Here is a 12,788-nt window from a genome sequence, read left to right as displayed (position 1 = left end):
TTTAAATGGAAAGTTAACAGAGCGACTCGCTGTAACCATAAAAGTCAAGAAGGTGGAAAAACGGTTGAAGGACAGAATGCACACAGAGTGACATTTACACAGGTCCCCTCTTTTTAACCAACATCTACCTCCCCTCCTCCTTCACGTCTCTATTCAACACAAAGCAACCAAAGCTCAAGATTTGTTTCACCTGAGATGTTAAATAATCCACAATGTCTTCACATAAATAAATTAATGCACATTTAGCTACTCTCTATCACCGATTGCTATAACACAAGAGTGATTCAACCTACAGCCAAGTCTGTGAAAAGCTTTTCCATTTGCTGTCCCACACACTCAGTGTCTGGTGGGTCCTTCCAGGGAGAAAAGTCCACTAGCACACAGAGAGGTCTGTTCATTTCTAGCAGCAGCAGCGGGTTGCTTGGAATAAATAGGAGAGGAACTGACAGAAGCTCAAACTGCAACGGCCGGAAAAAATCTGAGGAAAGAGACGACGGGGTACCGCCCACTGTGTTGGATGCACAGGTGATCTCTGGGAAGTGCAGTGCAGGAATATCCGCAGCTACGAGCACTTAGTTCCAAAGTTGGAGAGAAAAGAGGAAGGACCGCACATATTAGAACATAAAGCGTTAAAATATCTGCAGAGAGGAGGAGGAATGGTCTCACCGTACACACCACACGCAAAATCTGAGGAATCCCAGGTGAAGTGCCTCTATAGTACCTTTCTAACTATAATGAGGCCATGGCATTGAGCCATAGATATAGCACACCGAGAACAAGACAAACTATCTGTCTATGTTAGCATCAAACCCTTCTTAGCCCCTCTTTTGACCTTCATTACCAGCGTTGTGGAACATTTTGGCGCCATTGTGACAGAAAAATAAAGCAGGTTTTAAGTCAATGATCTCTACCTTAAACTCTGTGACGGCTGTGCTCACTACGCCTTGTTCAGCTGCCCTACGAGGGAAAGCAAGACGTCGGGTTTCAAGATAAATTAAGGACATACACAAGCATACATTCACACCCATACACACAGAACTGGAAGTTTGATAATTCTTGAGCTACAGTTGTGACAGACATGGAGCTAAGTTGGAGGAATGAAGGAGTAATTGCGCTTGTTGCAGAAAAGGAAGCCAGGTAGTAGACCAAGCAGTGGTCCATCAACAGCTGGCTCACAGAGAAGAGTTCCCACCCTACAGGAAGACCCGGCATTAAACCGGTCCCACCCTTCCTCCTGTCTCCTCTCATTCTGGGATCTGCAGGGCCATCACTGTGGGTTTGGTCTTGAAGTACTGGTTGAAACGTAGCACAGCGTACCTGCAAGACAGAAGAGCAGAGAGGTGGCACAGAAGGAGAAACTCCTGTTTGTTATTGTTATTCATTTTATTATTTATAAAATATACAAAACTATTTTTGTACATCCACAGGAGCACAATGCCACACCCAAACCATGTACAGCACACATACTAGAATAAACTCGTAGTTTATCAGAAAAGGCAAGCGTTTGGGTGCATTTTGGATTGTATAACAATAGTTAGCTTTGTAAGACAAAGGTGATTTTGTGAATGTATGCTATCACCCAGAGAATAAGCTAACGTTAGGGAAGGGGCGCACCAAATCCAGCACGAGCAAATGAGCAGACTGACCAACAGACACTGCTGCACTTTACAAAACTTTTAGATAACGTTCATATTTTATATATATATATATATATTTTTATTCCATATATCCATATATTCCAGTTAAATTTTAATATATCACCTTTCTTTGCAGCAGCAGTCTAATTATCAGACATTGACAACATGCTAGGCAGGGGAGCTATTCACTCGAGAACTGCCTTTCTGTGACTGAAGCAGGAGTGATTGGGTTACCATCCATAAACCTCTTTAGGTCTACTCCTGTCTGTGGACAACTATGGGAGGCAAAGCTGGCGTCCATGTGTGAGCAGGAAGTGTTAAGTGGTATGGATGCTCACAAAAAGAAATGAGAGACATGTTGGCTTTTGGTTTCAGCCTTTCACTGCGCTCTGTTTAACCCACGCTGACAGACTCTGCGGAGACCCACAGTCCCACCTATCACTTATGTAATATCCTAAACGGGGGGTCGCCACTCTCTCACACTCACACACACACACACACACACAGCAACTTACCCAAGGAAGTCAAAGTCGATGGAGGAGTATTTGGCCTGGATGAGTGCCCAGAAGCCCCAAAAGAAATGAGAAGCCTTAAGAGAGACAAATCAGATATCAGATTAAAGTAATGTGAGACACTGTGGGCGTGAGTGTGTACGAGATAGTGTGTGTTTGCCAACATATTCCTCCTCACCAGAGCAAACTTGTTGACCTGTACGTAGAGTGTCTCCAGCTCTCGCGGGCTGACCTCCTCTGTTTTCTTGGTGAAGAGCTTGTATGCCTGCAGGTACACTTGGAGCCAGTCCATCTGCATCTCCCGACTGGGGTACAGCCCATAGTCCAGCTCTGCCATTCCTGATCACACACGGGACACACTGCTGTATAAGAACCTGCACTGTATAGATATGGCAGAAGTTCTAAATCAATTCAAATCACACTGTGGTTCAACAAACCTGCAAATTCATTGAAGTGGTTGCCGATGTCGAAGGCCTGGTAGTTGTAGCTGGAGTATTCATAGTCTATGAAGCGAACATGACCTGAGAGACAATGAGAGGACAGTAAGAGAATGTAAAATAGTGTACTTGCTCAAAAATAGCAGTTCTATCTCGTCCAGAGTCTGCAGCTTATGTGACCTGTTGCAGCTTTAGCCGGTTAGCAAAAACTGGACCGCCAAATACCCCAGGATCAAGTTAGGGCAGTGACATCCTGTGTTGAGCTGAAACAAATAGTTATATGTCCAAATTCTCAGATGTCAGCTTATAGGACCAGTGTGTAGATAAAAACACACAATTACTCTCATATTCAGGTGATTATACACTATAAACATACCTATGAATATTACATTTCATTTCTGCCAATAGATCCTCCTGTTACTGTACAAACAAGGAAACAGAAAATTCAGGTCAATGTTCAAACAGCCACTCACAGAGCCAGAGGGGGCGTTTCTCTCCCATTCCTGTCTCTCTCTCTGCTCATGCTGTAACTAATCCGTCAGGGACAGGACCCAATGTTCACGTATGTTTCCACTGCATCATAAAAGCCGGGGTATGTTTGAAACCAGCTCATTTGTAGACGTCTGACAACATCCAAATTTAATAGTGTTGGTACGTGGTCATAATGACCACCTTCGCGATGTTGCACTGGTTTGCACAGCAATAGAGGAAGTGATGGAAATAGCTAGAACGTAAAGAGAGCTTAAGAGAGACGTTTGCTGTGTGAAATGGGCATGATGTTGAAAAGTAACATAGTCAGACTTCTCTCTTAATGCAGTGCTGATGGGCTTGGTTTTTATGACAGCAGCAGGAAAAGGTGAGTTTAGTATTCCGAGACTGGCAATGCAGACTTTAGGTAAAAGGTACTATTTACCCTCTTTACTGTTGTGGATGATGTTCTTGCAGAGAAGGTCATTATGGCAGAGCACCACAGGGGAGCCCAACGTGGAGAGATGCTCCTTCATCCACACCATCTCCTGCTCCAGCACCGCCTTGCTGGGAACCTCCTGCTGGATTCTGGACAGGAAGCACAGACACAAGCAGAGAGAGAGAGAGTTAGGCTTTTTCACACACAGACTCCAGTTTTATCTCTTTCGCTGTTAAGACAACTATGCTGTGTGTCTGCAAACCCAACACTGACCCTACAAGCATGGTCCAGGACAGTGAAAGAAATTGTTTTAGACCAAAACAAACGTTTTTCATTGTTTTGGGATCATCACAAAGTGGGAACTTATGTAAAGTGAAAACAAGTGAGACCAACATGCACAGACAGCACACAGGCTCAGTGGGGCTCTGGCCTGCTGGCTCCTGGGAGCACAGCTACAGAGAAACAAGCTCTCAGTGGACACTCAAGGTGCAGCAGGGTGTTTCCAGAGTCACTATGGCTACACTACTGTCTGTGTCTCATTTTGAAATGAGCGTTGAGATCTGACTCATTCACTGTATGTACATGCTATGCTTTAAAAATGACATGTCCTGCACCTGTACTTATTTTAAAAATGTAAATCCCTGCCACAGGCCTACTGAACATTCATGAAAGTGGTATTATTGGCTAATGGGGAAAGGGTTATGTCACTGAGTTAGCGTCTCAGCCAACCAGACTGAGCAGAGACCCCTGTGCTAACTGTAATGGGCTTATGGGACATAATCCAGTCAGCCTGATAGAAGGAGATGAGAGAGAGAGAGAGAGAGAGAGAGAGAGAGAGAGCTGGGAGGGAGACTGTGTGAAACACACGCACATACACACCCTCTCCTTGGAGATAGCTACATCTCTGCCCTGATTGCTCCGTGTCCTTCACCTGCAGCCTGACTCAACTGTTCAATCTCTGCCTGGTGTAGAGCAAAGACGATTCATATCTCCTTCTGCTAATTCTTTGAAACCCTTTAAACATCTGGACTTCTGTACAGTCTGCTTCAGACCATAGAGCAACGAGTGTGTGCTGTCCAGCACCCAGCACACTCTAGCTGTCTGTGTAACCAAGGAAGAGCATAAAGTGACCTGACACACTGAGCTAAGCAAACATCTGCTGGCCCACTGCATGCCTCAGACTCCATAATCCAGTCGGCTATTATTGTTACAGTTATATAAGCCACATGCTGGATTTAATCTAATAGCCATCAGAACAAAGGTATCAGCTGGGACTGGGCAGCTGGCCAGGTTATGAAACACTCCACTAAGATGCAAAATGAACCATCATCTTCAGCCTGAACTCGAACTTTAACTTTAACCTTCCTCAGGTTTTAGTGTCTTTATCTCAGAAGCAGTCTGATTTATAAATCACATCAGCTCTTATTGCCCTGATTGCTAAAAGGTTCCTTCCTTCCATGAGAGACCAGCCTATTTAAATACGTCTACGTAAACAGCGCAGGATCAGTCTTTTGCAACTAAAATCCATACTACTTCTGAACACCTTAACGTCTAAATAACAAGACTGTGAGTCCACAGCCATGCTAGCAGCTCTGTGAGCTGAGCTTTGGGCTAAACGCTAACATCAGAATGCTAACATGCTCATAATGACAATACCAACCTATGCTTGTCAGGTAAAATATTTAAAATGTTGGTATAGTTGAATACAGAACCTGGATCTATGTAGATTTGTAATGTTGTGATTATAAAATAATTTAATCACCACAGTGCCACAGCTTCAAATGACTGCTGTTTAGTGAATTAAAACACAGTACAGTTAACCACAGAGAGCGGGGGAGACTAAACATGGTTTATTGGGCTGTCACTCTGCAGAGTTCCTGACTGTATCTGCCGCCTACTCACAGTCAAATGTATGGCAGCTTAGTTAACCAAACAACTTTGTCATCTCTTACTTTCTGTGACTGTTCATTTTAACATGCAATCATACAGCACAGCGGGTGTCAGTAACCTGGATTTATGTTGACTTTGTCAGACAACATTGCGCACACCTGTCACTAAAACTGTACGGTGTGTCAGAATCCAGGGACCAGTATGTCTTTACAAAATGTCATGCTAATCCATCCAATAGTTGTTCAGATAGTTCAGATGTGGACACACTGACTCTCTAGAGCCAATGCTAGTGTGGCTAAAATGTGCTATCAGTAAAGAGTACAGGTGGTTGTAAAGTCCGGTAAAGTTCTGGTCTGGCAAGAGGGAGGCGGACCTTTGAGTAAAGTCATCTCTGAAATAAGACTCCACAGTAAGCTAGACACCTTTTCTGTATGTACATCATGTGTTAGACACCTCTGGTAACTAGGAAATTAAACAGGGTAACTAACCGTTTGATACTACTTTACTCCCAGATGATATCAGGAAAATTGACTCTGTCCACATAACTAATGTTACAGGCAAATCAGGCTGCGCTTGGGGAACTATTTGCATCATTATCACTGTGTGTGTACTGAGCCACGAGTGAGAACCACTGAGAACCTGGCTCTCACCTGATGTTGGATGCTTGGTCGGTAAACTCTGTGGCCACAAGGGAGAAGTATTTTCGCATCTTGATCCAGAGGTTGGGTTTGGGGATGCAGCCATTGTGTGCATGGATGGCATGGATACGAGCCATCTCCCTGGCTATCAGTCTGAGAGATGCATAGAAACACAAAAAGAGAAATAAAGTTATCAACATCTCAACATGAAATCAGTACATTTCTGTATTAGTCTCCAGTTATGAAGACAGTCCAATGACAGACAGCTCTGCTACAAGATTAACATGCTGTTATCTGCAAGGTTAGATGAGGACAAGTATCTCTTACAGAGTTCCTGGAAAGAGTCCAGTGAAAACAGCTGAATACATCACGTGACAATCTGAGCTGATGTGGACAATAGAGTTTAACAGCCACCAAGGACAATGTGTGTTACCAGAGTAAGTATTAGTATTGACTGGTTTGTGGTTTGTGTCATTACAGTAAGTGCTGTAATACAGAGGCAAAGGATTCAGAATTGGTTTTTGTTCCCTTGTTTTTATAGTACGGATCAACCATCAGTCATTTGCATGTGACTCATGTGTGCTTCATTTGCCTCTTTCCTGTGCAGCATGGAGGCATTTCTGCATTGTAAAGCAGTTTGTGTCCAGGTTACATTTAAGACTTTTTAAGACCATTATGAATGCAATCTAAGACCCATTTTACATCCATACTGGCAAAAAACAGTATGCAGAATATGATGGCACACTGGTATTGTTCAGGTTTAGTTTTGTAGTTGTTACAGCATGATGAATAAATCATTATATATACCATTTAAGACCCAACAGACACCCTGCTATATGTAGGACGGAGAAACCTGGGAGGATTCTGAACACAATGATACAATGCTGCCTTGCACAGTGTTATAATTCTGCCATCACCGAGCGAAGTCAGTAAAGATCCCTGTCCCATGACTCTACCGTGTCCCGACCTGAGTAGTGAAGGATCCCTGACATCCTGCGTCCCAAGAGCGTCCCCCTGCATGAACTCATAGCAGATGCCGTTCTGAAAGGTGCAGTAGAGGCGAGGAGCACAACCATTAGCGTGTAGCACCTACAGGAGAGACAAAAATATATATATATACAAAACATAAGAATTAGATAGGAGAATTTACTGAACATTGACAGAAGAGCACAATCCCTTTGCTTTTACACTACCTGAAAGCTTTTAAGCTCATTGTCTCTGTCCACAATCAGCTCCGTCTTGTTCCCGTATACCCGGACCAGGACCACGTCCTCTGGAGTGTCCTCCACGTAGCAGCCCACTAGCTTGTTGGTGGTTCCATCAGTGAAGAGCTGGAACAGGAAGAGAAGAAATCATATAACCTCTCAGAGAAACAGAGGAATACCCCCAACCTGTCGACTCCTGTCATTTTATCAGTTGTCTTCAGGTCGGGATCAATCTAGGAATCACTGTCACATGTGCCTGTGGCCCAGAGATAGCTGCTTCAATGGCAAGCGTGTTTTTCAAGTCCTTGGGATGTGGGACAAAAAGAGACAGAATCTCATGTTTTCTTAATGTAATTCACAATCTAAGTCTTATTTGACACATTTGATGCTAAAAAAAAAACTGCATCGCTAAAGCAAAACGGTCCATGACTCAGATGGGAGGTAGTCAAAGAGACGTGACGAGAGAATGCATTCTATTTTAGAGGAGGTTACACTGTCGGGTGTAACAGAGGATGTGCGGTGAACCTATAAAGAACGTGAGGTAGACGCGTGAGTGGGTCTGTTGCTTTCACCAACATATTTAAACTCCTAATGAATGAATGGGACTAGCTCTCTAAAATCCTACTTGCCGCTCAAAAAGATCGTACCGGTTCATGCACGAGGCCTGACGCCTCCTCTGCAAGGGTGGTGCGCCCCTTCTAAAGTGAAGAGTAAGCAGAAAGCCTTCTGTGTCTGAGGCTAGCCGTTACATATCTGAGTGACAACATCACTCCAGTGGAAGCCAGTCCATCCCACTGCAGCAAACACAATAACAACACACACGCTGCCTGCATCTCCCCCGGCCCAGACGCTCACTCACACATATCTGGCATTCCACACGTGGCTCGCCACAAAGATGGGCGCGCAGGCATCCCTGTTATGACCGTACATACACAAGCATACGCGCCTTTGCTACCACATGACTGATCCCTTCGACCCGCCAAACAATACGCCGCTAAGACCGGCGATCAATACGTCGACAGACAGCGGTAAGCTTGGACCCAGACAGAGGTAAACATTCAGCCATATACTGCCGGACGGGTTTGTTTTTCCGAGTCTACGTTCTGTGGTCTGATGGCGAGGCCTCCTTTCTTTGGCAAACCACGGTGTCTTCAGCGTGAGAGAGTTGTAAGAGGAGACTGTTGCTCTGTTGCTGTTGGCACACTCGGCTGTTTGCAGGAAGTCAGCGTGTGTGTGGGATGTTTGGAAATGGACAGTGTGTATTTACAGTAAAAGTCTTCCTGTCCAGGTGGCGGGGCTAATCAGGTGTTTCTGTCAACAGCGCTGCCCCGCTGCTCTTCACCACATTTAGCGTTTCCCGCTCTCATCTCAACAATGGCCCTGCTGCTCCAGAACATCCTCCCAACTCGACCAGATAACGCCACACACACTCTCGTCAGTCCGCGTTCCGCTGTGACCCGGGTCATGAGCACACTGGCAGTCGTGCTGCCGTACCATATGGTGGTGGTCACTGAGGAAAGCTCTGCTGGTCTGGCCTGTACAGTGGAGGTAAACGCTGCACGCTCTGGGCTACAGGTGTGTGAATGGGCGTGGAATCAGATCCAGTGAGATTAACCAGCAAGATGCAAACACACAGCTGCCTTGGCTGCGTTCAAAGACTTTGACCTGGCCACGACACATCAGTCACTGGATCCTTTTACGAGCAATCAATTATACATTTTCCTTTCCTGACCAGGTGAAGCTCTAAAAAGGATCCCTTAACAACACACTCCTCTGTGTGTGTGTGTGTGTGTGTGTGTGTGTGTATGTTAGTTTGTGGTGATGGTTTGCTGAAAGCATACTGCACAAAGACTCATCTGTTCCATAGTGGTTGGAGAATGTAACACCAGGGGTGGATACGATGATGGATGCATCAACCCTTTTTTCTTTTTTAATTCATTACACATATTGTGAGTGTGTATTGACTGTACACCCACACATGCTGACATGATTGTTTTCCTTAACATGAACAAACAGAATATTGTGGAAAATAGCAGTCAGTGCCATTGTTCTTTTATAACTCTTCATAAAGGTTTGGAACAGCCTGTCACAGAAGCTTCATGCTGTACATTTAGACTGAGAGGACTAGTCTGTGTTTCTGAATGATCCGTCATGCTTTTAGGTTATAGAAGGCCCTCTTTAAAACTAAATGTCATTATGTATCGAGGGTTCGCTATAAAGGTAAAGTTGTGCAACACAACGCTGCACAATGGTTCAACCAGACTGACAAGTGAAAGGGCACAAAGAGACAAAGATCCCTCTGAGCAACAGTAAAAGCAGAATAAGAAACCAGCAGTCACTGTAAAAGAAACTGGAAGATTAGCTAAATCTGTGCAGATTGAAATAGGGACGGGTTCCTGTTTCAGTGTCAGTAATGCCTATAACAAGCTGGAATTGCGGACATGCTACTTTAGCAAAGCTATAGTTAAACTTGAAAACAGAACTACAATGTTGGTCTAAGGTTAGCACGGTTGGGGTCAGAGTATCAGCTGAACGTACTATTAACTGACAAATCACAGTTTAAACCTGTCCGATCCAACCAGCGAGGAGACTGCAGGGCCTGAAGGAAAATGGGAACCAAACATACATAGAGCCAACAGGTTCGGTACTAAAAAACTAATTCCAAAATGAAGGAGATTTGGGGTAAAAATGGTCCCATTAAGCTACACTGGGGATGTTGACTAAATGGAAGTTTTAATCCTTTAAATTTTCTTCTCTTGAAGCCAAAATGTTAAATGTAAAAAATACCTTTGGTGTCTGAATTATAGTGTTTTTATCTGTTTAAACAGCCATTATTGAAGGAAAGAAGAAAAACATGAAGATAACGGATGGTGATTGCAGACCTTTGAACAGTAATGTTTTCACGTGTTAAGTGTTCTATCATTTCTTTGAGAATCACAGATGTGAGTTAGGAACTGATCTTCAAACAATGACATCATTAATCAAAGGGTTTATTACGATAGAAAACACTTGACTGCTATACAATCAGCAATATCCGTTATTATTTTACACACTCTGAAGTGCTGTATGTTCGAAAAATAGATCTTTCTCTCTGTGTGATCAATAGACAATCAGGAATATATTAAGCCTTTCTTCATACTGTTAGAAATACTGAAAATCACTTTTCCCTACTGCATACTACTTGAAATCAGTGATATTAGCCTTTTCCCTGATATCAACATCCATCACAGTTAGAGATGTGCTGGCATACCGTGGTAAAACATTCTGAGGGTGACGATACTGGCTGCAGTTTCTATTACCATCAATTAACCGTCACTTTCAGAGGGCACCATACACACAGCACAGCTCTCCTGTCTTCATTAGCAGCTTCATTTTGATTCACCACAAGGGGAGCGCCATTTTACCAGCCACAGACACAGCAGGACAGGGAACCAGGCTCCTGTCTGTCGAGCTCTAGCTGCTCTCGTCATGACATTTGGGACTATGATCACACTATGATTCCTGAAATGATCTTACTGGTGGAAAACACCACGGACAACGATGGAAATAAGTTTAGGACTTTTTCATTTTATCCCTAAAAAAGTCTGATGTGGTCATTTTAGAAAAGTATTAGAATATGACCAATAATCCAAATGGAAGTAACTAGGTTGCATACAGTTACATATAGAAACTTCAAATGTATTATAAAAATATATGGTGTGCAAAACACACACTGCAAAATATATTTACATCCTGTAAGTGCCAATGAAAAAGACTCAAACAGGCAAATAAGGCCTGAAGATTGTTCTGATTTTATTTGAGGGAGCTACACGTCCTGGACATAATCTGATTATGTTCTTTAATATTAAATGAACAGAGTAAAATATTCAGCAGAAGTGGTGAAGGTTACTGGTAGACCTGGGTTAATATGCTACCTCGGAAACAATTCAACAAGTGTTTTAATCTTGATTTTAAAAGCAGTCTGTTGTATGTATTTTGCTTTTTGCTTAATGTTATTAAATCTTACTGAAAAGTCTACTGTTTATCTGCAACCATATGTTTGTTTAAATATTTTCAATAAATGTTTTGCAATTGTACGTAGCAGCTGTAACAGTCAGCGTAGTCATTATTCAGTGGAATATTCTCTTAAACCTCTCAAATGTGACCACTAGCAGTGTTTCCGTGTCTAAGGGTGTAACTGTATATTGTGGCACAGTATTTTGCTATGTGAGCCGTGAGAGCTGAGAGCGTCAGTGATCTCTCCCCAAGACGGAGCTCATCCCACAGAGCTGTGTTCAGCACGACTCATTTTGCAGTAGCTCTGAACCCCGGCAACACGACATCCCAAAATGACCCCAAATGTGAGACGTTAACTAGAAACTCCTGTTTCAACTGTTTCCCTCTAGGCCCTCTCCTTTCTACTCCTCCTCTCACTGAGGAACTCCAAATGGTCCCAATTTTAGATAAATTGGAAGAGTTATTAGAAGGTTTTCGACTTCAGCAGGCGACCATCTTTATTAGCAGAAGAAGCACATATCTGTGTATATGTATTAATTAATGCCAATTCATGCCATCTCTGTATTACTTTGGCAGGGTTTCAACTGGATGCATTTAAGACCTTTTTAAGACAATTATGAAATGCATTTTAAGACCTATTTTACGTCCACATTGCCAAACAATGACAAAGAATGTGAAGGAAATGATGGTATTCCACGCCGGTTTCATTTGCGTTGACAGCATGATCACTACAATTTTTTCCCAAAAACACATTTAAAAGCAAGACTAAAAAAGGCACCTTTATATAAGTAACGTTAACTTCATCAATCAACCATTTTGAAGACCTGGTAATGTCATAATTGAAGATATTTTTTGAGCCTAAAATTCAGATTATTAAGCTTTCAGACTTTCTAAGACCCTGTGGGGGGTAATTTTAAAACCTGTGAATAGTGAAAATGTTTTTAGTCATTTTCTTTCAAAATACTCAATGTAATACATACTAAGGTAGTATAGTTCAGTTACACCCAGTGCCTGAATTGGACCACAAAAGGTGCCAGTACCCTGATTCAATACAACCCTAACCCTCGTTTTTTTTAACCTTTTTAACAAGAACATTGTCAGTGCTGTTTCTTCAGTGTTACGCTACCTGTATGTTAACATGGAGTGCTGTATGCAGGGTTTTAGAAATACTGACGTCCAGAACCTCAACTTGCCAGGGTGGGTTGGGGGGTTTGCATCAAAGCTCAAACTAGTGATTTGTAGGCAACTGTATACCCCTCGTAGAAAATACTGAGGTCCAGACCCTGGGGACCTCAGTGGCGGGTACAGCCATGCTCACCAGAGGTGTCACTCAATAAGAAGTAAGGGTACTCATGTGGTACTCAGTACTGGCCCATTTCAGGCACAGGTGACACCCTTAGGTATTAGCTGTGTGCTGTTCATTGAATTAGTAGTGGAAATGGAAACTATAACAAGTATATAACAATATATTGTTTCTATGCTGGAGGTTTCTCAGCATGCTTTTACCTACAGTGCCAGATGCCAGCTCAGAGCTACTGTCACTAACATCCAGAGCAGACAGACATG

The 12,788-nt window shown here is 43.1% G+C and overlaps 1 protein-coding gene across 1 annotated transcript in view; it reads right to left on the bottom strand.

Moving 5' to 3' along the window:
- Positions 1 to 12,788, bottom strand: part of etnk2 (ethanolamine kinase 2) — a 13,770-nt gene continuing 982 nt past the window's right edge. Inside the window, exons 2-9 of the mRNA XM_035662228.1 lie at positions 7,215 to 7,352; positions 6,989 to 7,110; positions 6,034 to 6,174; positions 3,500 to 3,642; positions 2,587 to 2,670; positions 2,328 to 2,488; positions 2,153 to 2,226; positions 1 to 1,317 (exon numbers count right to left, since the gene is read on the bottom strand). Of these exons, the coding sequence (XP_035518121.1) occupies positions 1,245 to 1,317; positions 2,153 to 2,226; positions 2,328 to 2,488; positions 2,587 to 2,670; positions 3,500 to 3,642; positions 6,034 to 6,174; positions 6,989 to 7,110; positions 7,215 to 7,352 (936 nt within the window). The 3' untranslated portion in view covers positions 1 to 1,244. The remainder of the gene's footprint in view (positions 1,318 to 2,152; positions 2,227 to 2,327; positions 2,489 to 2,586; positions 2,671 to 3,499; positions 3,643 to 6,033; positions 6,175 to 6,988; positions 7,111 to 7,214; positions 7,353 to 12,788) is intronic.

The sequence above is a fragment of the Morone saxatilis genome, unplaced genomic scaffold, assembly GCF_004916995.1.
Source record: "Morone saxatilis isolate NCDOM2014 unplaced genomic scaffold, NCSU_SB_2.0 Contig18, whole genome shotgun sequence".
Taxonomy (NCBI): domain Eukaryota; kingdom Metazoa; phylum Chordata; class Actinopteri; family Moronidae; genus Morone; species Morone saxatilis.
The sequence above is the reverse complement of the archived record's forward strand: the minus strand, read 5'-3'. Positions and strand labels throughout refer to the sequence as shown.